This window comes from Trichosurus vulpecula, chromosome 6, assembly GCF_011100635.1.
Source record: "Trichosurus vulpecula isolate mTriVul1 chromosome 6, mTriVul1.pri, whole genome shotgun sequence".
Taxonomy (NCBI): Eukaryota; Metazoa; Chordata; class Mammalia; order Diprotodontia; family Phalangeridae; genus Trichosurus; species Trichosurus vulpecula.
The window spans coordinates 227,017,123-227,042,384 of NC_050578.1; the positions used below are offsets into that span (position 1 = coordinate 227,017,123).

At 38.6% G+C, this 25,262-nt stretch overlaps 1 protein-coding gene across 2 annotated transcripts in view; it reads right to left on the bottom strand.

Annotated features, from left to right (window-relative positions):
- The window catches only part of SBF2 (SET binding factor 2), a 509,481-nt gene that overhangs the window by 136,103 nt on the left and 348,116 nt on the right, over positions 1-25,262 (bottom strand). For both annotated transcript variants that reach the window (XM_036762802.1, XM_036762803.1), the window contains exon 17: positions 2,196-2,264. In XM_036762802.1, coding sequence (XP_036618697.1) covers positions 2,196-2,264 — 69 coding nt within the window. The remainder of the gene's footprint in view (positions 1-2,195; positions 2,265-25,262) is intronic.

The window sequence follows — 25,262 nt, forward strand, 5'->3', positions numbered from 1 at the left end:
TAATAAATGTCAGTTAAGTTGATGTAACTATTATCACCTGGGGGCAACAATCCCCTCTCAAAATAGGCTAATATAAAATTAATTAATATTCATGATTCATATTGAGCCTAAAGTTCACTTAAATCACCTGATATTTTTAGAAGAACTTCAAATTATAATTCCTCCATTTTAGACTTACGAGATTGATTTTTTGAATTCAAGGGAAGACAATTGTCCCTTATTAAATTAAGTTATTAAATTTCATGGTATTAGATTCAACACAATGTTCTATCTGTCAAGTTTCTTTTGGATCTTAGCTTTGTCAGTCTGTGCTAGCTAATCCTCTTGGCTTTGTGTTATCTAAAAATGTGATAAGCGTGCCATATGCACCTTTATGCAAGTTACTGATAAAAGTGATGCAGGGCTAGGCACAGAACTCCGGGGGACTCCCCTTGGAGATCTCCCTCCAAGTGAACAATGAACCAATAATGACTTTTTTGGACCTAGCCATTTGTCCAATTCTAATTCCACTGAACTATAAAATTGATCCAATTTTTAAAAATTTTAAATTTAACCAACACCAAAAGAGAACATTTCCATATATAAAGCAGACCAGAAAAAAGAGAATTATATGGAAAACCACAACTCTCTAGTATGCAAAGTTTGTTCTTTAAAAACTGCATATAACAAAAACATGTAACTTTCAAAGCTGTCCTACTTTTCTGAACTTCCTTCTATTTTCTTCTGTGTATTTACAGAAATATATGAATGGCTCTTTTTCTTCTTTTTTTGGCAACATTATTAGTATCTAATTTTACTAATGTCTAGCAAGGATGCCTTCATATTATCCATAGACACAGCGTGAAAGACTTTGTCAAATATCATTGTTCACCAAAAAAGGCAAAAGCATACAAAGAGTAGCATTCCATGTGGCAATACATTGATTACTGGGGGCTAATGACTTTGAGGGAATTTGATGGCAGTAATCTAGAAAATGAAAAAAAAAATTGTTCTGTTGTCAAAAGCATGCCAGACCTGAGATTCTGCTTGTCAGTGAGACTCTGCAGCTAAAGATGCATAAGCAGGAATGAACATGAACTATCTGCTGTGTAAAAATGAAATTAAAACTGAAAAAAGCAGGTCCAAAAGCAAAATCTCAGTTCAGAAAACCAATAATTCAGTGGAGTAAATTGGAAAACACACTCCCAAGAACTGAGCAAAGAAGAGACTAGGTGGATAGTGTCACAAGTGGAAATTCTTGCATATTTGCACCTCAAATCAAGTCTTAATAGGTAAAGATTAGATGTAGGTGAATGATATACTCAGGTTTAACAAGAACTGAAATTATTTAAACCCTTCCACGAATAAGTGAAGGAAAACATAAAGTGGCCACATTCTCTCTAAAAGAGGTGGAAATCTTGACAAATCTTAGAAGCTTCCATGTCTCTGGCACTATCACACAGACTGAGCTATTGACAGGATTCTTAGCAGTCTGGCTTTTCTCTCTGAAGGGGTAAGGCATGGAAAAGAAATTCTCAATATTTGCAGAGGTTTCTGATTTTTTATGTGGGGGAATTTACCTAAGCTGACATTTACATTATGTTCTAGAAACAAATTCCAAAAAGGTAAAGAGCTGAAAGTTGTCCATTTTCAGTGTGGCTCCAATAAATAATAATAATGAACAAAAAAAACTGAAACAAACTGATGACTTAAGTCTGATATTAAAGAGAAACCTTATTGTACTTCTATGACTATGACTGTATTTTGTTAAAGTTTCCATGTAACATTCTTGTAGATTAAAGATAAGAAAGAAAATTAGATAACTGGCCTTTTGAAAAAATTAACAAGCACATAGAGAGGTTTATTTAAGGCTAAATATATGAAGTTTTTAAAGCTTTATGAAGAAAGAGCATACGTTTAGTTCAAAGATAAGCTAGGTTGGCATATTTTTCTTCTTTTCCTCAGGTTAGAGAGAAAAAATAATAAAACGCATGCATGAAATTTCAAAAATTGTATTCTGATTACTCCTTCCTTTTTATTGATTTGGCTCCTTGATGGTAGAGAATATTTTGGTTTTTTTTAATCTTCGAATTCCCATCATGGCAGTGGGCCTTATAAGAGTTTAATAAAGGTTTATTAAATAAAATTTAAGTTAAATGAAAGCAAAATGTTTAAGCAAATCAGAACCAACTTATTTTAATCTCATTCATACTTACCCTATAGAAAGCACTTGTCAAAGGCAGTAATGCTGCTGCAATGTTATATTCTTCTAAGGTTGAACAGTCCTTAAACAAAACAAAGAAAAAGAAGCATTATTATGGACATATCCAGTCAAAAGACCAACTTTGAGAAAAGTCAATTGTGGCATCGCTCTGCTGCCCTAGTCTTAAGTGACTTCTAGGAGCTTATTTTGTCACCTGTCCATTCATTTCCCATTCCATCTGTCCACTTCAGCCCAAGGACAAAAGCGTTATTATTATTATTTTTTACTTTGTCCTCCCAGTACTTAGTGAATGCCTTGTGTGTACAGTAGGTTCTTACGAAGTGCTGGCTGAACTGAATCCTAGGTTCCTTAAACTTCTTTCCTGTGGATATACAGGAGGGAAGTTTAACAGAAGGGAGATACAAAGGACTAGATAAAGGAATCCATGAGAAGCTTTTGTGACAGATGTGATCATCACCCAACATGGCATAACCCAGGGTCAGAGAGCTGGGGTAAAAGGGGGTGGTGATTTAGTGCCACATCTGGTCCTGAAAAGGCTCTGCTGGGAATACGCACTGGTCTGAGATCCACCACTTTTCTAGCTCCTTTAGACAACTCTCTATACTCCCCAGATCTCTTGTTCTTGGTGACAAGCAGTACATCTCTCTCCTTCCTTCCCCCTCCTCCCTTACTTCCTAAGTCCAACAAAGATATATTAAATAGCACTGATGGAATAGGTACTGGGGATAAAAAATTGAAAATGAAATGGTACTTGCTCTCAAGGAACTAATATTAGTCAACCAACAAGCTTTTATTAAGCACTTATTATGTGCCAGGCAACGTGCTAAGTGTTGGGGATACAAACAGAGTAAAAATAAGGTCCCTCCCCTCAAGAAGTTCATATTCTAATGGGGAAAATAACATGCAAACAACTATGTACATACAAGCTACAGACAGAGTAAATGGGAAGACCAGCAGTGAAAGGGATCAGGAAAACCCTCTTGCAGAAGGTGGGATTTGAGCTAAATCTTGAAAGAAACCAGAGTTCAGGAGGTGGCTATGAGGACTGAGAACATTCCAGGCATCAGGGATAGCCAGTGAAACGGTGTTGAGTAAGGAGAGGTAATGTCATGTGTAGGGAGCATCAAGATGGCCAGCGTCACTAGATCACAGACTACAGGCAGGGAAGCAATGAGGTGAAGAGAACCTGAACCAGAGTAGGGGCTGTGTGAGCAGAAATATAGGACTACGTGAGAGAATTTGTGAAGGCAGAAACAAGGCTTGGCGATAGATTTGATATTTGTACTGCGGAGGCAAGGCTGACACTGAGGTTGTGATCCAGGGAGTCACCCATCCTAGGAGGATGGTAGTTCAACAACAGGAACAGGGACAATGGGATTGCAGTTTGGCCCATTAGGTCTTTTCTCTCTACAAACTCAATTCACCCCTTCAATTTATTGCATAGTTCTTTATTATTTTGTTTTCCAAGTGTAACACTTATCTGTCTCCAAAAAGATACTAAGCACTCCCTGAAGGCAGGTACATTTTGTATACTTCTATAACCCTCCAGCATCAAAGACAGTGAGCATTCTTAAGAGCATAGTAGATTGCTTAAAAAATTCTTGGAATTAACTGAACCCCTATTACATTCCAGGTCACAGTTTCCTCAATGCCAGTGCCAAATTACATTTTAGAAAAGCAGACTGGAAGTTGTTCACACAAGGTAGATCAATTTAACAGCAAAAGAAAAGCTAAGTTGCAATAGCAAAAAAAACAAACCAAATCAAAACAAACCCCAAACCCAAAAAAACCAACTCAGTTAATAGTAACTGGAAGCAAATGGAAAAAGCAATTTTATGTGTTGTGGCTAAGATATTCACAGTAAGGCTGCAATTCTTTAACCATTTTATGGAAATCTAAAAGGTAAATGGAAATAAATCAAACCTATGAATGAAACTATTTTTATTTAAAAATTTTATTTTTATTTAAACTATATAAAGATTTTATTTCATGTGAGCTTTTGAAGTGAGGTAGTAATATATGCTAGATTTTTTCCTATCTCAGCGGTATTCTGAAAAGGGTACCCTCTACAGATTCTGGGTTGGGACAAAGAACTACCTGAAACCTAAAGGAAGGCACTACTGGGGGGTAGGGTAGAATGTGTGCCATTGAGACTGTGTACCTGGGGCTATTCCTTCCCTTTTCCACTTCCCTTGCTACTGGGTCAGTTATCTATGATGGTCTAGGAAGAAGGAGGTAATTTGCCTTGCCAAGGAACTTATCTGGGGGTTTGACTTGCTGGGGAAAAGCAAGCGGATGGGAGACTGGGTGTGCAATTATAGAACAGCAGGAAAAAGCCCCAACTGGATTTGAAATCAGAAGACCTGGGTGGAATCCCAGTCATGCTATTTATGTAACTTAGGGCAAGTCCTTTAAAATGAAGGGGTTAGATTAGAAGACCTCTGCAGCTTTATATGCTATGATCCTATGACATTTGTCTTTTCCAACATGTGGAGGGCTGTCATCTGGAGAAGGGATTCAGATAACTCTGTGTGGCTTCTGAGGGGAGAGTCAGGATAAGTGAGAAAACATTATCAGGAGCCTGATTTTAGACCAATATTAAGAATAACAATTAAAAGTGTCCAGTGATAGAAGGCAGTTTAAATGGGAGTTCCTTTGTCAAGAGGGATGCTCATGGAAGTTGGATTCATACTTGTTAGGAATATTGTAAAAAGGCTTCATCCTTCAGGTCATGGCTGGATGTATATCAGATAATCCCAGAGAAAACGGGATGGTAGATGACACTACTGGCATATCAGATGGAACTATTCTCTCTGATGAACCTCTATAGGTTCTCCTTCTTTGTCTAAATTTCAATTCCTTTTCTGATTCTTCATTCCTTTTCTAAATTCCAAAGTTTTGCTTAGCTATTCAGAAATGTAACTAGAAATTCATACTAAATCCTCAAACTTTCCTTTAACATTTCTGGTATCACCTCTGAAAAACTAGTTATTACCAATGTTTCTTAGGTAATGACATATACTTTATGTAGTATTTTTAAGGTTTGCAAAGTGTTTTATTTATCCTTTATCTCTCTTGTCTGATTCCCAAAACAGCGCTACTAGGTAAGGTCTATAGGCTTTATTAAGCAGTGTGGTCTAGTGGAGACAGTGCTTGAGTTGGAGTAAGAGGTCCTGGGTTCAAAGGTTGGCTACTTGCTATCACTAAAATATATTATACCAAGGTCACACAATTTGTATTAGGCATAGGATTCAAACTCAAGTTTCTCCTGACTCCACATTCAGGTCTCTTTTTGGTACATCACAAGGTCTCCATTTAGCTTACATTAGCTAGTTGGCTAGAGCAATGCTGTACTTAGAAGAAAATTTCAAGACATATGTAATTCATACAATTCATAAAGACACAGACTGCCTTCATACTAGTGAAAGGAAATGTATTATTTGCAAACATTCTGGAGAACATAATGCCTTTTCATGGGCGTGGTAGATTATTTGCAAAAGTAAAATTATAATCTCTAGGGTTTTATGTGGAATTCACTTTGCTTTTGTAAAGAACACTGGATTATCTAGTTTTTGCAAATAATGCAAATTTAGGGCAAACGTGGACACACACGTTAAACCAAACCAAAACAAAAAGACACAGCTCAGTAATTCATCTTGCCAAGTGATTGTGGCTTATAGGAATTAGGGCCCCATGCCCCTATTTTACATAATCTCTTCCAGTATGGTAGCTAAGTTAAGTAAGGGGAGTGTTTTTATACAGGTAGAGAAAGGCAACGACATGTCCCAGAATGTATCTCTTCCCCTTTATAGTACATCTCTTACTAGTCTACAGTCTATTGGTGGCTGCTTTTAGTTCAGGCCAGAGGCTTAAAGGGATGAGAGGCCCTGCCTTAGAATTGAAAATGTGAACTCTCCCTAGCGAGAGTAAACATGAAGGCAGCACATATAAAATAGTTTAAATCCCTTACTTTTTTGTTACTAAATTCAACATAACTATGATAGTCTCTTAATGTACACAACATTTAAAAGTCCTCAAAAAATTCTAAGGAAATATATATTTATACATTTCTTATGTTTGTTTATACAAGAGAAATGAAGTTTATATCAAGCTGACATTTAACTCTCTGGCCCAGATGATGGTTTTGGAGTACTGTGGCTTTTAATCACTAGGTATCTAAAAATATTTTTGATAAAGAAAAAAGCTCATCACCTTTTAGAATGTTCATCCAGAAAAAGGCCAAGGAAGGATAAAAATGAGTATAGGCTACAAACAGCTTTGGAAAAGGATATGATAGGAAGCTGATTATCCATGCTGAAATTCAGGGTACTAAGGTATTCCTTAAAAGAAGACAAAAAGACATAGCAGCTAAATGGAAAAATGCCCGAGTCACTGTCCTTGAAGGAAACAAATAAAGGAGTTGGCAGAGTTGGTTTTTATATAGGGAAGAAATAGAGTTTCCCACAATACTTTGTCATCTTGTATTGATAAGCACTTGCTCAAGATAAACATTTATAAAAAGACCAAACATTAAAATAACCATAGCTCATGCCCCAATGTCTACTGAAGAGAATGGGAAGGCAAAGAAATTCTTTAAGGAACTGGATAAAATCTTCTAAATTAAATCAACATATACTTTGATAATCAGTGGTTTTGAACAGAGAAGAAGAAAGTTACAAATATATTAGAAAATGTGGCATAGAAGTACAAAATAAAAGAAGCCAAAGGACTGTGGGTAAAAAAGCTTTTTGTTTATATATCATAAATCCTTCCTTCAAGAAAAGATCCTGGAGTCACTACACATGGCAAGCACCATATATAACAAAAAATGAAGCTGGCTTTATTTTATTTATTTAATAATTTTAGTTTTCAGCATTAATTTTCACAAGAGTTTGAAAAACACATTTTCTCCCCATTTCTACCCTCCCCCCACTCCAGGATGGCATATATTCTGATTGCCTTGTTCCCCAGTCAGCCTTCCCTTCTGTCACCCCACTCCCCCCATCCCCCCTTTTCCTTTACTTTCTTGCAGGGCAAGTTAGATTTTTATACCCTATTCCCTATATATCTTATTTCTCAGTTGCATGCAAAATAACTTTTTTTTTTGAACATCTGCTTTTAAAACTTTGAGTTCCAAATTCTCTCCCCTCTTCCCTCCCCACCTACCCTCCCTAAGAAGGCAAGCAAGTCAACATAGGCCACATGTGTATCATTATGCAAAACCCTTCCACAATACTCATGTTGTGAAAGACTAACCATATTTTGCTCCTTCCTATCCTATCCTCCTTTATCCAATTTTCTCCTTTGACCCTGTTCCTTTTGAAAAGTGTTTGCTTTTGATTACCTCCTCCCCCTATCTGCCCTCCCTTCTATTGTCCCCCCTTTTTATCTCCTTCCTCCTTCTTTCCTGTGGGGTAAGATACCCAATTGAGTGTGCATGTTATTCCCTCCTCAGGTCAAATCTGATGAGAACAAGATTCACTCATTCCCCCTCAACCTGCCCCCTCTTTTTTCCAACAGAAGTGCTTTTTCTTGCCACTTTTATGTGAGATAATTTACCCCATTCTATCTCTCCCTTTCTCCCTCCCTCAATATATTCCTCTCTCATTCCTTAATTTGATTTTATTTTTTCAGCTATCATTCCTTCATATTCAACTCACCTTGTGCTCTCTGTCTATATACATACATACATACATATATATATATATATATATATATATAAAAATATATATATATATATATATATATATATATGTACATTCCCTTCAGCTACCCTAATACTGAGGTCTCATGAATTATACACATCACTTTCCATGTAGGAATGCAAACAAAACAGTTCAACTTTAGTAAGTCCCTTATGATTTCTTTTTCTTGATTACCTTTTCGTGCTTCTCTTGATTCTTGTGTTTGATAGTCAAATTTTCTATTCAGCTCTGGTCTTTTCACTGAGAAAGCTTTAAAGTCCTCTATTTTATTGAAAAGTCTGTATTTTGCCTAGCAGCATGATACTCAGTTTTGCTGGGAAGGTGATTCTTGGTTTTAATCCTAGCTCCATTGACCTCCAGAATATCATATTCCAAGCCCTTCAATCCCTTAATGTAGAAACTGCTAGATCCTGTGTTATTCTGATTGTGTTTCCACAATACTCAAATTGTTTCTTTGTGGCTGCTTGCTGTATATTCTCCTTGATCTGGGAGCTCTGGAATTTGGCAACAATATTCATAGGAGTTTTCATTCGGAGGTGATTGGTGGATTCTTTCAATTTCTATTTTACCCTCTGGCTCTAGAATATCAGGGGAGTTCTCCTTGGTAATTTCTTGAAAGATGATATCTAGGCTCTTTTTTGATCATGGCTTTCAGGTAGTCCAATAATTTTTAAATTATCTCTCCTGGATCTATTTTCCAGGTCAGTGGTTTTTCCAATGAGATATTTCACACTGTCTTCCATTTTTTCATTCCTTTAGTTCTGTTTTATAATATCTTGATTTCTCATAAAGTCACTAGCTTCCACTTGCTCCAATCTAATTTTTAAGGTAGTATTTTCTTCAGTGGACTTTTGGACCTCCTTTTCCATCTGGCTAATTCTGCCTTTCAAAACATTCTTCTCCTCATTGGCTTTTTGGAGCTCTTTTGCCATTTGAATTAGTCTATTTTTAAGGTGTTATATTCTTCAGTATTTTTTGGGTCTCCTTTAGCAAGTTGTTGACTTGTTTTTCATGATTTTCTTGCATCACTCTCATTTCTCTTCCCAATTTTTTCTCTACTTCTCTAACTTGCTTTTCCAAATCCCTTTTGAGCTCTTCCATGGCCTGGGACCAGTTCATGCTTTTCTTGGAGGCTATTGATGTAAGTAGGCTCTTTGACTTTGTTGACTTCTTTTGGCTGTATGTTTTGATCTTCTTTGTCACCAAAAAAAGATTCTAGAGTCTGAGTCTGAATCTGAGTCCGTTTTCGCTGCCTGGCCATGTTCCCAGCCAACTACTTGACCTCTGAGTTTTTCGTCAGGGTATGACTGCTTGTAGAGAGTACTTTGTCCCAAGCTTGAGGGGCTGCTCTGCAACACCAGCGCTCTTTCCCCAAGAACTGCCAACCTGGACTGCGACTCAGATCTTAAGCAGGCTCTGCACTCCAGCTTAGATCTGCCACTTAATTCCTCCCACCAGGTGGGCGTGGGGCAGGAAGCAACTGCAGCTGTAGTTCTGTCCTCAGAGCTGCACCACCTCTGCTGCCCCTAGAGTGGTGGCCGAACCGCGAACTCCTTTCACTCTGTCCCTGCCATTTTTTCCCACTAACCTTCTCTGTTGTCTTTGGTGTTTGTGGGTTGAGAAGTCTGGTAACTGCCACAGCTCACTGATTCAGGGCGCTAGGGACTGTCCCACCTGGCTCCTGCTCTGGTTGGTTTGGATGCAGCCCATGCTGGGCTCTGCTCCACCCCGCTCCCAGCTCTGTGTGATAGACCTTATGCAGCAACCATCCAGGCTGTCCTGGGCTGGAGCCCTGCTTCCCTCTGCTATTCTGTGGGTTCTGCAGTTCTAGAATTTGTTCAGTCATTTTTTATAGGTTTTTGGAGGGACCTGGGGGAGAGCTCATGCAAGTGCCTGCTTTCTAGCCGCCATCTTGGCTACCGCTGGTTCTATTTTAATATGCAAGGAACAACTCCTTTCTCTTTGGGAGTAATTCTCAAATGAGCTAGTTGTTTGTGTGTGGTCAGCTCCTGGCTTGTTACTTCAAAGATAAAATTAAAACAAAATTGGAGGTTTAAAAATGAGAAAAAGATATTGCATACAATTAAAATAACTCTAACTTAACTTTTAAACAGGCTGTTGATGCTGAAAAGGGAGAAATTGATGGAATGGATACAGACACAGATTATAAATATTTCCTAAAGAAGATTAATAGATATAAATAAATTACCAAAAAGGGAAGAGATGAAAACAGCTTAGGAACCGATTCAGCCAACAAATGTCTGGTCTCTGCCAAGTGAAGATGTATAGTCATTAAGGGCAGAACCAGGTTAGAATACAAACAAAACATAAACTTTTATAGAGAAGCATAATGGATGATTATAATTAGATCGACATAAAACAAGATGCAGTGGAGAGAATAAGTAAATTTAAGGAATACTTGATGAGAGATACAAGTAAGGAAAATCATCATAGGACATTTAAAGATGAAACTGGAAGAAGGACAATAGATGACAAAGGGAAAAGACCTTTAACGATTTTTCATAAAAAAATCTTTGTTCTATAAAAAGACAAATACTCTAAGTCAGAAGTAAGTTGGAAGTGCATTTTAGGCATGGAGGATAGATAGCCTTTGCAAAAATATAAAAATGGGAGATGGAATTTGGAATTTGGGGAATAGCAATTTGTCCAATTTGGGTAGAACATTGTGTGTGAATGAGAATAATGTACAATAAAAATATATGCTGGTGCCAGACTGTGAAGGGTTTTAAATTTCATGCTACGATGTTAATATTTGATCCTAGAGACAACAGGTTCTTGAATTGTGAAGGTCCTTGAGCAGGGGACTGATACAATCAGACTTGTAGTTCAGGATGATTATTTGGCAACTGTGCAGAGTTTGAATTGGAGAGGGAAGAAACTAGAAGAACAGTTTGATTAGGAGGTTGTCACGACAGTCCAGATGAGAAAGGATGAGGGCCTGAACTAGGATGGTTGTTATCAGAATGTAAAGAAAAGGACTAACAATGCAAGAGATGTAAAGTAAGAACCAACAAAACATAGCAATTGATTTGCGATGAGAACTGAGGGAAAATGAAGAGTCAAAGATGACTTTTTTAGGTTGTAGACCTAGTTGACCAATAGGATAATTTGCCCTCAAGAAAATAGGGAAGTTTGAGATGGATTGGGTTTTTGGTAGTGGTGGAGAAGAGAATGAGCTATCTTCTGGATAGATTGAATTTGAGATATACATAGAAGGTATATAAGCAGTTGGTGATGTGCTCGGCATTTAAGAGAGAGATTAGGGATGGGCATTTAAACCTTGGAATTATCTTCACAGAGACAATCAAACCCATTGGAGCTGATGTAATTCTTAAGAGAGAGGGTAAAAAGAGAAAGAAGAGGAGGAACCAGCATAAAGCCTTGTGGGATTCCGACGGTCGAGGGCAGGACATGAATGACAATTCTGCAAAGAAGGTGAGGAAGGAGATGGGGAGAGACAGAGTCAGACAGAGACAGACAGAAAGAATGAGACACAGAGAAACAGAAACAGAAACAGAGAAGAGTTGGCATAGTTGCTTCTACTGTGTTTATAGGTAAGGAAGGGGTGGTCAACAGTGTCAAATGCTGCAAAGAGTTCAAGAAGGATGAGTACTGAGCAAACGACTTAGTGATTATTAATTAAGATATCTCTGGTAACCTTGGAAAAAGTCATTTCAGTTGAGTGGTGAGGTCATAAAACAGATTGGAAAGGAATGAAAAGTGAGAGAAAGTGTAGGTTACTAGTGTCGATGGCTTTTTTCCCACTGGGAATCTGATTGTTAAAGGGAAGAGAGGCATCAAAATCAAAGGCATTTAAGGATGCTGAACACAACGTGACTCCTTGAAGAACAGAATATTTGCCTGCTAATCAGCCCAAGACTAAAGCCAAGGGGACTTCCTTTAGTTGCTTTTAGTGCAATGGGGCACTCAATAATATCATGTAAGATTGGAAACTGATTTACAAAACACTCAGAAGGGACTGAGGGCATTTCAAAAGAAATGCTAACGGTTTCAGAGTCCTCAAACTGAGATTTCTTTGGGCCTCTTTTAGGGACTATGCCTTTTAAGTTTTCCCACATTAGTTGGCAGAAATAAATGAATGCTCCTTTATGAATTCTATTGTTTTGTCCTGAAGTCCTTTCTAGCTAAGACCAGTGAACAGCTGCCACAAACACTGAAGGTACAAACCCAGGGAATTGCTTTGATTTTGGGAATAGAGAGGCATTTTTTCATAATTTACCTAAGTAAATTTAAGTCAACAAGATTGAAGAATCACTAACCCTGACAGTGAGTAACCCAGTAAGTAAAGGCAGCTTGTCCCTTTGGATCCTGAGTGTGGCAGATTTGTATGGGATTTTGGGGATCTTCTAGTCCAAAAGATAGGCAACTGAAGATCTCAGAATTCAAATGAATCATCCAAGGTCAGATAGTGAGTTGTCCTGTGATATAAAGGGTAGGTCATGTCATCTCACATCTCAAAGGAGAAAGCCTGCATAAAGGGCTTACTATTTTTTCCATTATAAACATGCCAAATTCATCTGATCATCAAATAATTTTATTTTCATAAAGTTTTAAAGATAGATCTCCTAGGAAACCTTTTGGTTTTGTTTTAACCATGTGTGAGAGAAAACTTTTGCAGAAATCACCTTCATTATCATCATCAAAAAAACATTTATTAAGTGCTCACTATGGTTCAGCACTGTGCTTTTTGCTGGGGATTCAAAGAAAGGTGTGATCAGTCGCTATGCTCAAAGAAATTACATTACAAGGGGTGGAGCCAAGATGGTGGCTGGAAAGCAGGGACTTTCTTAAGTTCTCCCACAAATCCCTCCAAACACCTGTAAAAATGGGTCTGAACAAATTCTAGAGCTGCAGAACCCACGGAATAGCAGAGGGAAGCTGGGCTCCAGCCAAGGATGGCCTGGATGATCACTGGGAAAGTCTATCACATGGTGCTGGGAGCAGAGCACAGACCAGTGTGGGCTGTGCCAGCACAGACCAGAACGGGAGTTCGCTGGAACATGCCTTAGGGTCATGATTCATTGAGCTGTGGCAGTTGTCAGACTTCTCAACACACAAACACCAAAGACCACGAAGCAGGTTAATGGGTAAAACTGCTAGATCTGGTTAGAGAGCGGTCTGGCCACCAGCCCTGGGGTTGGTGGAGGTGGTGCAGCAGCGGAGCTCCAGAGTCAGCTGCTTCTGGGGTCTCTGGCTGACACAGTGGGAAGAATAAAGCAGCAGCAGCCCAGAGCGGGAGTGCAGGGCTTGCTTTGCCCTGCTTGGATCTAGGTCGCAATCCTGGTTAGCAGTTCTTGGGGGTGGAGGAGTGCTGCTGTGGCAGAGCTTGTGGTAACAGTGGAGTAGAAGTAGCTCTGAAAACAGCAGTGCAGCCCCTCAAGCTTGGGACAAATTACTCTCTACTCTTCAAGCAGTCATACCCTCACAAAAAGCTCAAAGGTCAAGTAGTTGGCTGGGAACATGGCCAGGCAGCAAAAAAGGATGCAGACTCAGACGCAGACTATCAAATCTTTTTTTGGTGACAAAGAAGATCAAAACACACAGCCAGAAGAAGTCAACAAAGTCAAAGAGCCTACATCAATAGCCTCTGAGAAAAATATGAATTGATCTCAGGCCATGGAAGAGCTCAAAAAGGATTTGGAAAAGCAAGTTAGAGAAGTAGAGGAAAAATTGGGAAGAGAAATGAGAGTGATGAGAGAAAACCATGAAAAACAACTCAAGGACTTGCTAAAGGAGACCCAAAAAAGTACTGAAGAAAATAACACCTTAAAAATAGACTAACCCAGATGGCAAAAGAGCTCCAAAAAGCCAATGAGGAGAAGAATGCCTTGAAAGGCAGAATTAGCCAAATGGAAAAAGAGGTCCAAAAGTCCACTGAAGAAAATACTACCTTAAAAATTAGATTGGAGCAAGTGGAAGCTAGTGACTTTATGAGAAATTAAAATATTGTAAAACAGAACCAAAGGAATGAAAAAATGGAAGACAGTGTGAAATATCTCACTGGAAAAACCATTGACCTGGAAAATAGATCCAGGAGAGATAATTTAAAAATTATTGGACTACTTGAAAGCCATGATCAAAAAAAGAGGCTAGACATCATCTTTCAAGAAATTATCAAGGAGAACTCCCCTGATATTCTAGAGCCAGAGGGTAAAACAGAAATTGAAAGAATCCACCAATCGCCTCTTGAAAAAGATCCCAAAAAGAAAACTCCTATGAATATTGTTGCCAAATTCCAGAGTTCCTGGGTCAAGGAGAAAATACAGCAAGCAGCCAGAAAGAAACAATTTGATTATTGTGGAAACACAATCGGAATTACACAGGATGTAGCAGCTTCTACATTAAGGGATTGAAGGGCTTGGAATATGATATTCTGGAGGTCAATGGAGCTAGGATTAAAACCAAGAATCACCTACCCAGCCAAACTGAGTATCATGCTCCAAGCAAAATACAGACTTTTAAATAAAATAGAGGACTTTCAAGCTGTCTCAGTGAAAAAACCAGAACTGAATAGAAAATTCAACTTTCAAACACAAGAAAGAGAAGCATGAAAAGGTAATCAAGAAAGAGAAATTATAAGGGACTTACTAAAGTTGAACTGTTTTGTTTACATTCCTACATGGAAAGATGATATGTGTAATTCATGAGACCTTTCTCAGTATTAGGGTACTTGAAGGGAATATACATATATATATAGACAGAGGGCACAGGATGAATTGAATATGAAGGGGTGATATCTACAAAAATAAAATTCAATTAAGGGATGAGAGAGGAATATATTGAGAGAGGGAGAAAGGGAGAGATAGAATGGGGTAAATTATCTCACATAAAAGTGGCGAGAAAAAGCACTTCTGTTGGGAGGGAAGAGGGGGCAGGTTGAGGGGGAATGAGTGAACCTTGCTCTCATCAGATTTGACCTGAGGAGGGAATAACATACACACTCAATCGGGTATCTTACCCCACAGGGAAGTAGGGGGAAGGAGATAAAAATGGGGATGATAGAAGGGAGGGCAGACAGGGGGAGGAGGTAATCAAAAGCAAATACTTTTGAAAAGGGACAGGGTCAAGGGAGAAAATTAAATAAAGGGGGACAGCATAGGATGGAGGGAAATATAGTTAGTCTTTCACAACATGAATATTGTGGAAGTGTTTTACATAATAATATATGTGTGGTCTATGTTGAATTGCTTGCCTTCTTAGGGAGGGTGGGTGGGAAGGGAAGAGGGGAGAGAATTTGGAACTCAAAATTTTAAAAGCAGATGCTCAAAAAAAAATTTGTTTTTGCATGCAACTGAGAAATAAGATATATAGGGAATGGGGCATAGAAATCTATCCTGCCCTACAAGAAAGTAAGGGGAAAAGGGATGGGGGCAGAGTGGGGTGACAGAAGGGAGGGCTGACTGGGGAACAGGGCAATCAGAATGTATGCCATCTTGGAATGGGGGGAGGGTAGAAATGGGGAGAAAATTTGTAAATAAAAATCTTGTGGAAATCAATCTTGAAGACTAAAATATTAAATAAAATAATTGTTAAGGGGAAAAAACAGAAATCACATTCCAATGAGAGAAATAATATGGTAGAATCTACAGATAACAATACAATTATGTGAATATAAGATAAATACAATGTAACTGGTAGGTAATTACAGAGGGAAGGCATTAGTGTGTGTGTGTGTGTTTGTGTGTGCGTGCCCATGTGTGGCATGGGGGTGGAAAGGAGAGAAGGGGAGGTGTGTACCTGGAATTGAACCTTCTTGAAGAAGGTAGGATTTGAACTGAGTCTTGAAGAAAACTGGAGGTGGAAGTGAGGTGGAAGGTAATTCCAGACATGAGGCAGGGAAAGGTAAGGAGTCAGGAAATGGAGTGTCATGTGTGAAGAACACCAAGAAGGCCGGCATTCCTAGATGGTAAAGTACATGAAGGAGAATAAAGCCTAAGAAGACTGGGAAGGTAGGAAGGGACCAGTTTGTACAGGGCTTTAAAAGCCAAACACAGAATTTTACACTTGTTCCAGGAAGCAATACAGAGCTCAAACAGTTTTATGAATAGAGGAGTGATGTGGTCAGACCTAAGCAGATGGACTGGAGTGATGAAAAATGAAGCATGGAGACCAATATGAAGATTGGGAGAATGGCAGTACCTTTAACAGAAAGAGAGAAATTGGGAAGGGGGAGGGTTTGGTTGCAAGAAAACGAGTTTAATTTTGGACAAGCTGAGTTTGAGATTGGACATCAGGAGAGAGGTTTGGGCGGGACAAAGAGAACTGAGAATCATCTGCATAGAGATGACAATTGCACCTCTGGGAGCTAATGAGACAGGAAACAAGAAAATATAGCTAACAAAGTGGGGGTCGGCAAACCACGGGCCAATGGGCCAAGTCTGTCTTGCTGCCTGATTTTCTATCTCCCATGAGCTAAGAATGATTTTTACATTTTTAAATGGTTGAAAAAAGTCAAAAGAATAACATTCTGTAACTCTTGAAATCATATGAAATTCTAATTTCAGTGTCCACAAATAAAGCTGTATTGGCACATAGCTGCATATTCATTTCTGTGTTGTCTATGGCAGCTTTTGCATTACAAGGGCGGAGTGGGGCCCACTACAAATTTCAGTAACACAGTTATTATTTGAAAGTGTTTCAGGTGCCAGATGTATCGCTGCATCATGATATTTTATTATTTTTTTAAGTTACAAGTGCATACCTGTTATGTCAAAACAAGAAAAGAAGAAAGAAAAAATAGTTTTATTACGGTTTTTGAGCTCAGGGCTGAGACTGAAATTTTTCTAAATGCGCAAAACTGCCCTCAACCTCTATTATCGAACACTGAATGGTTTTGACTCTGCAGTCCTGATAATGATCCTCCATGAATTCAATCTAAAATTATGAGGCAAAATACTGCCTACATGCAAAACTTATACAGCAGTAAAGTCAATTTGATGACATAAACATCAAGTTTATTTATGTACTTCCTGAGCTGTCAAAATTTAAAACAAGAACCAATTTGTAGCAGACATATTTTTCCAGGTTCTAACATCATTTTTCAGACCTCAATTCAAGTGCAAAAGAAATTTCCATATTTCAAAATCCACTCAACTCTGCAACTGAGGAACTTCCACCTAACTTTCAAATGGAAATGATTTATCTAAAATGTAATGACAGGCTTAAAAAGGCAAATATTAAGAGAAATCTAATAGAATTCCTATAAATATTTCCTAAGTGATGAATGTATTAAATTAAAATCATGTTTATGGAATGATGTCAGTATTTGGCAGTACCTATCTGTGTGAAAAGCCATTTTCAAAGATGAAATATGAAAAATATCATTACATATCAGCATTAACAGATGAACATTTGCAATTGATTCTGATGATACGAAACACTAACTGTGAACCCAATTATTCCCCCCCCAAAAGAATTCTATTCTTCTCACTTAGTATTATAAAAACTTGTATATATCATAATTTTCTTTTGAATTCTATCAGTAAAAGTTTATGGAAATTTATTTTCTTTAGTTATATGGGTACTTACAGAATATCCTTGATTTTACTTCTTGGCCTTCAAAGCCTAAAATATTTATTACTTGGCCTTTTACATTAAAAGTCTGATGACTCCTGCTATAGATGGAAGAGAGGAGGGCCATAGACAGACTCCCTGGGAGACATCTATGGTTAGTGGATGTGACCTGGAGAAAGATCCAGAAAAGGAGACTGAAGAGTCCTTTATATAGGTAGGAGAAAAATTATGAGAGAGCAATGTCACAAAAACCTAGAGAAAAGAGAGAGTTAAGGGGAAGGAGCCATCGATATTGCCAAAGCCTGAATAAAGTTCAAGAAGGACAAATTTGAGGAAAGGCCATTAGATCTGGCAATTAAGGCGTCATTGGTAACTTTGCAGAGAACTGTTTCAGTTGAATGATAAGGTCAGAAGACAGACTACAGAGGTTTTATAAAAGAATGAGAGGAGGAGGAAATTGGAGGTAGAGATTGTACATGGCTTCCTGAAAGAGTATAGCCAGGTAAGGAAGGAGAGATATACGATAGTAGCTGTGGGAAATGGTTAAATCAAGTGAGGCTTTTTTAAGGATGGGAAGATATATGTTTCTAGACCACAGGGAAACAGCCAGCAGATAGGGAGAAACTGGAGATTAGTGAGAAAGTGGGCATGAAGGAGGTGGCAGTCTGCTGGAGTAGATGATAACTTGTACATGGAGAAGGCAAGGAGAAGGGTCACCTCTGTGTGACAGGGATGAGGGAGGAGATATTTGGGGAATACATTCAAGTCATGGGAGATGAGGAAGAGGAGAAAAGGGAGAGCTCTCAAAGATGGCCTAACTTGCTTACTTTGTTAAGTTTCATAAAACATTAGACAAAAGTCCTAGAAAAAATTATATCTAATGACATAAATCATCATATTTTCAGCAACTGCTTTATTAATAAATGGCAAATGCTATATTAATAAATAGCAGTCATTTTTATAGAGGTATACTCTATGAAATATGCTCATTAAGACACATATTTCCAAAAGATAAACTTAATATGGAACTGACTGTTGTTAAACAGTTTGTTATCAAACTTCAAAATAATTTCAAGATCTATGTATTTATCTGAGAAGATTCTACACTTCGCTAAAATATGCATTTGAAAAGTACCTTTGTAAAGGATTTCAAAAGAAGTTGTGTAGCACGGTGTAATACAAAAGAACACTGGATTAGGAAGCAGGGAACCTGAGTCTTGGGCCCAGGTACCAACAGCAAATTAATTTTCCTCTTTCAATCTCAGTTTCTTGCTCTAAAAAAATTAGAGATTTATATTTTGGGGGAGGGAATAAACTTTTAAGAAATACCTAAGTCTACTTGTGAATTTAAGGGTTAAACTTGGCATTTTAAACAAGATATTGTTGTTACATCTGAAATGAACTTGAGCTATCTTTTGGTCTGGTAATAATGGAAAAGGAAAGGAAATTATGGAGTTTGACCAGATGATCTCTAATATGTTAATTAACTATCTCAAAAGGGTGCAGCCAGTTAAAGAATGAATGGACCCTCCTGATGATTGCAGATAGTACAGAAGGACCTGCTCAAGGATAAAAGGAGACAGTAGATGGACTGAACGGATTCTTCAACTTTCAGTATCTTTACTGAAGATGTTGGAGAAAATCCTCCGAGAACTGGAGATATAATTTCAAATAACGGTAAATGCATAGGATGGTCAAGGTTTAACAAAATTAATGATGGCATTTCACCAGAATAAAATGGTATTCAAGAGTTCTGAAGAAACATAGAATTTATTTTCTAGAACTACTGGCCAAAATCTATGACATCATTATAAATGGCTGAAATGGTCTAGCTGATGATGTATAGACAGTTAGGCCTCATAGGGAAGAGCAGACTGGACTTGGCATTGGGTGGACCTGAAATAGAATCCTGCTCCAGAACTTACTAGCTGCTTGACCCTGAGCAAGTAATTTTGACTTTTTTCAGTCTTAGTTTCCTCATGTGTAAAATGGGGATCATAATACTGTGTACCTACCTCATAGGGTTACTGTGAGCATCCAAATGAGATAATATGTGTAAAGCACTTTGCAAACCTTAAAGTATCATATAGATGTTAGCTAGCTATAGCTATTGCTATTAGAAACAGAATTGGATTTGAAATTGGGAATGTCTCGGATCAAATCCTAGCTCTTTTATTTGCTCTCTGGCACCTTTTGCAAGTTACTTATCCTTCCTAGCCTTCAGTTTCATCTGTAAGATCAGCAGATTGGATTAGATGATCTCTTTCCAGTAATAAATCTAGGCTGAGACAGATTAATGTGGTCCCTACCGTTAATCAAGGAGATTAGAGGACAGTGAGTTTTATAATGACACTGGGCAAATTGATGGGATCTATAATAATGGGCAGGATCAGTGACCACCCAAACAATTAGCACATATGGAGGCTTCTGTATAGGGAAAACAGTTTTGGTTAGAGATCTCTGAAGACCAAATATTTATGTGAGTGAAAGGAGACTCATAAGTGCAATCTATGTACATGTTCAAAGAGCATCTAACAAAGTTCCATACCAAAGACTACTTAAAAAACTGAGTTACTGCATCGTATGGGGGCAGGGAGAACTCATTTTTTGATCACAAATAGCTTAGGGATATTTTCATATGACCTTGAAGATAGAACAACAAACAATAAAATCTTTGGCTTTGCAAATGGCACTCTAGCTCTTGGTAGTAAGAAGCCAAGCAGAAGGAAATGAACAACAGAGAGATTTTGTGAGGCCATATGAATGTGAAGAGAAAAGCAAGTGAGCTTCCATGTGGCCAAGATCTGGGAGAAATAATCCAAACTCTACTGAATGGACTATAAACTCTGAGGTAACAGTGTTGACCTAGGAAAGAGATCTAGCTCTCAATGAAGATAGTTCACAGCTGTGTGGGCTTTCCCCTTGACATGACCTTGTGTTTGCTTCATCACTAATGAGTACATTCTGTGTTTCCTGATCCAACCTACTTCCTTTGAAGGCTAGGACCATTTGGTTCTTCTTTTGGTACTCCCAGCACAGAGCCTGGCTAAGTGCTTACTAAGTGCCTGTTTGTTGATTATTCCCTGAAGATGTCAGATCAATGTGTATCTGGAACCCAAAAAGTCAATCACATAACGAAGTGGCATCATCAAGAAGGTAACAGAAAAGCATTAGAAAACTTTTATCCCGCAACCTCTAAGAAGTCAAGGGCTACCCCACCCTTGGAAGCCTACACAATATTCCTACAGTTTTACCTCCAAAAGGATATAATGGAACTAGGAAAAACTCTAAATAAAATGATCAAAGATGTGGTAGTTTAGGAGAAGCAACTGTATGAAGTCAGTTTAAAAAGGAAGATTCCAGTTTGGAAAGTATGCTGAAAGGGAAGATGATCAATGTGAGAACAAATGGTAGAGGAATGATGAAGACAGACTTGTTATAAAATTTCAAATTGCTTTAGGGATTATAGAGAAGTTCAAGACTAAGAAGAGGTATTGATATTTCCCACAAAGGAGCCAAATTAAAGGTTTTTTTTTTTTATTCCTAGAGTGGTTAATGGTTTAAATAAATTTATGAATGTCAAACTTAAAACTTGAGATTCCTATCATGGACAATTCATGTCAGCGATCAATCAACATGTTTATTAAGTGCTTACCATGTGCCAGGCATTGTCCTGAGAGAATACAAATACAAACAGAAAGATAGTCCCTGCCCTCAAGTAGCTTATATTCTAATGGAGGAAGACAGTACGGGGGTGTGTGTGTGTAACTCTGGGGCATGATAAAGGAAGTGCACAGTGCAACCTGGAAAGGACTGAGGTATGGTTGGCCAGGGCACTCTGTTCAATCAGAGGGAGAAGCCATAAACATGGAAAGTATTTTTTTTTTGAGGGGGGAAGGCAGGGCAATTGGGGTTAAGTGACTTGCCTAAGATCACACAGCTAAGTGTGTCAAGTATCTGAGACTGGATTTGAACTCAGGTCCTCCTAACTCCAGGGCCCATGCTCTACTCACTGCACCACCTAGTTGCCCCAAGGGTATTTTCTTAAAAAAATTAATCAGCCAAGATCTGCCTTCTCACCCTCCTCCCCAATTCTGCCCTTCCTCCCCTCCCTACCATATAGAGAACATAAGAAAAGCAAGACTGCTTACAAAAATATATAGTCAATCAAAACAAATTTCCACATTGGCCACATTTTTTTTTAAATAGTTTCATTCTGCATTCTAAGTCCTTCACCAGTGTATCAGGAGATGGATAGCATATGTCATCATTAGTTCTCTGGAACTGGGGTTGTTCATTCCCTTGATAAGAGATCAGCAAAATAGTATTCCATCACATTTACACGCCATAACTTATTCATCAATTTCCCAATTTATGGACATTCCCATTCTTTGCTACCTCAAAAAGAATCACAAATATTTTAGTACATCCTTAGATTTTGTTTTTCTAGGACTAATCTCTCCCTCAATCTATCCTCCCTCTAATTCCTTCTCCTGCCTCCTCCCCTTTCCTCTTCTATTTCTCCTTTGAATGAAAAGTATTTCCGTACTGAACTCAGTGTGTGTGTGTGAGTGTGAGAGTGTGTGTGTGTGTGTGTGTGTGTGTGTGTGTATTTTTCCTTCTTTTGACCAGTTCAGTCAGACGAGGGTGAGGTTCAAATATCAGCTGTTCCTCGCCACCCTGCCTCGTTTATATAGATTTCTACTTGTACTCCCAGATTATGCAAGATACTTTTCCCTAACCTTCTCCCCTCCCCAAGTGTGCTCCTCTTCTCGATTTTCCATTCTTAAGATCATCAAGTCAGGCCTTGTCTAATTAGATTCCCTTTATGGACCCTGATGAGGATAGGGTTCAGAGAGTACCCCTCTATCATCTCCCTATTTTTAATGCAAGCAGTTAATCCTTGTTCAGTCCTTTGTCATTGTTCATTGATGTTTGTCTTTTTATGCTTCTCTTCATTCCTGAGTTTGAACTTCAAAATTTCTCCAAAGCTCTGGACTTTTCATCAGCAATGCTTGGAAGTGCTCTATTTCATTAAGGAGCTTTTCTTCTCCCTGTAGCATTATAGTCAGTTTTGGTGGGTAAGTTAAACTTGTCTGTAAGCTCACATCCTTTGCCTTGTGGAATATCATACGCCAAGTTATCTGCTTCTTTAGCGTGGCAGCTGCTAAACTGTGTGTGATCCTGACTGTGTTTCAACAGTGCTTGCGGCTTATAGCTTTGGGTTTTGGCTATGATGTTCCTGATAGTTTTCATTTTGGGATTTCTTTCAGGCAGTGACCAGTACTTTCTTTCTACTTCCACTTTGCCCTCTGGTTCTAAGACATCAAAGAAGTTTTCTTTTAAGATTTCTTATAGTAGTATATCTAGGCACTTTTTTTGGGGGGGGGGGCAGGGGGAAACATGGCATTCAGAGAGTCCAATGATTCTCAAATTGTTTCTCCTTCTGTTTTCCAGGTCAATTGTTTTTGCTATGAGATACCGTAGATTTTCTTCTACTTTACTTTTAGTCTTTTGACTTTAATATTTGTTGTTGCACCATGGAGTCACTGACTTCTATTTGGTCCGCTCATTTTCAGGGAGTTTGTTGCTTAGGCAAGGTTTTGTACTTCTTGTGCCAAGCTCTTAATTGTCTTTCCAATTCTTTCTTCCATAGTTTTCATTTCTTTACCACTTTTCCCCTCAAGTACTAATTTCACTTATAAATTTTTTTAAAACCTCATGTTTTATCTCTTCTAGAAATTCTTGTTGAGTTTGAACCCAAACTGTGTTTTTCTCTGAGACAATGCTATTTATAGATGTTTTATAGCCATTCTCTTTTATGTTTGTGTCTTTAGAATCCGTTCCACCAAAATAGCTCATCATGGAGGGATTCTTTATTGTTTGTCTATTCTTGTAATCTACTTCCTGACTTTAGACTTGATGTGAAGGCTATGTCCTGAGAACATCTGAAAGGAGGGTCTGGGCTGGTTCTGTTGCTGCTTTTTTGGTATATTGAGTGTTGTGTTATTCCAGGATATCAAGGACAGGCTGGAGACCTGGAAGCTTTTAGTACTCCCAGAGTGGTCTGATCCAGGGTAAAATCTGACTGCCTTTTCCCTTGGGCTGAGCTCTGTAAGTTCCTGGCTGGGTTTGGGCCTGAGCAAGAATACACTGCTGCTGGACTCAGTCCCTATCACCCAGCTAGAAAGCTCTATTGGTTTAAAGTGGCAGAACTGGAGGCTCCCCTTGGGTCTGGGATTCCTGCTTCCGTTATTTGTATGCAGGCCGAGCTACATACTTTAAAAGAGATTGAGCTCTGTGCCTGGAGTCTGAGGTACAACACTACTACTGCTTTTGGCTTCCGAAGTTCCTACTTTCTCCACTTGAAGCCCAGGGCCTCTCCACCTGAGTCACTGTTTCCCTGCACCAGTCCCCTTCTCAGTCTGCCCTGGATCTGGGAGACAAAGCTGCCAACCGGCACTTGTCTCCATCATGATGCTCCAATATGGGTCTTGGAGTGCTGTGGTTTGGATCTGTGATCTCCTCTTGCCCTGGTACACAGCCTTTCCCTGGGCACTACATATACTATGCTTTAAGACTGACCCTTATCCTTAGTCTGCAGACCTCTGTCTGTCTCTCTACGCTAACATGAGCTGGATAAATGACTCACTATGATTTTTTCTGGATTTCTCTTTCAGGATTTAGTCTGGTATATTTTCTAGATCTGTTAGGAGAAGTTTGTAGGGCAGAGCATACTTGTACTATTCCTATCACTCTGCCATTTTGGTTCTGTCTCTTTAATGACCCCTCATGAAGGGTATTTCCAATGTCTTTGTCATGTCCTACCTTTTGAGACATCTCTATCGGAGGCTGATTATTCAATTCAACTGAACAAATATTCATTAAGGAATTCCTATGTAATGTTTAGCTGCGCTACAATAGATAAGGACTAGCTCTGAAGACAGAAAGACCTCAATTCAAGACCTGACTGACATATACTAGATATATGACCATGGGACTGCCTTTTTAGTGCTCCAGGTGAATATCTAAGATTGTTACAGATGAGCTGTCAATCTAGATCAGTGAAGCAGGTTTCTAAACTTAAGAGTTCTTTACACTGATTAAATCACAGGTCGGGGCCAAAAAAAGTACAAAGCACTGTGCTGTCTGGGTGGATAAAATTTGCTTCCTGCCCTCGAGAACCTGGAATCTATATAGGGCACACTGGAACATGGGTACAAGCAATGGGACTATTTTTGTATTCTAGCATATATTGTGAAAACTACTATCACTAAGAGTATAACTCCTTTATTTGAATGATGCTAGCTTCCTTTATGACAATCTCAAAACAGAAACCTGAAATTGCCGTGATACTGTAGGACTGCTCAGCATGGAACAGACAGGCAATGCAGCCCTGGTCTGGAGATCACTTTGCTACTTATATTATCCACTTAAACGGTATCTGAGACATTTAGGAAGCCATCGTACTTAACTCCTTTGCCAAAGTTGCAATCCTTCTATTATTTCCCCATGTCTAATGACCCACAGTGAGCAAATCACATGATTTCCCCCTCACACACACACACTTTTTCTTCTTTCTTTCCTCCTTGGGACATTGCTGCATACACAAAGACAATCTCCTTTGTTTCTGAACATCTGAGATTCTTTAACAGGAATGCCATGCATGTTTCTGAAGACTGTCATGAGGCCCATGGCAATAAAGTTCAACATATTCGGGCTGTAATCTTCTCCCAAGGAAATGGTTAGGATGCCAAGATGCCTCCAGACTTTCATTTCACAGTGGGGCTTCATTTGCT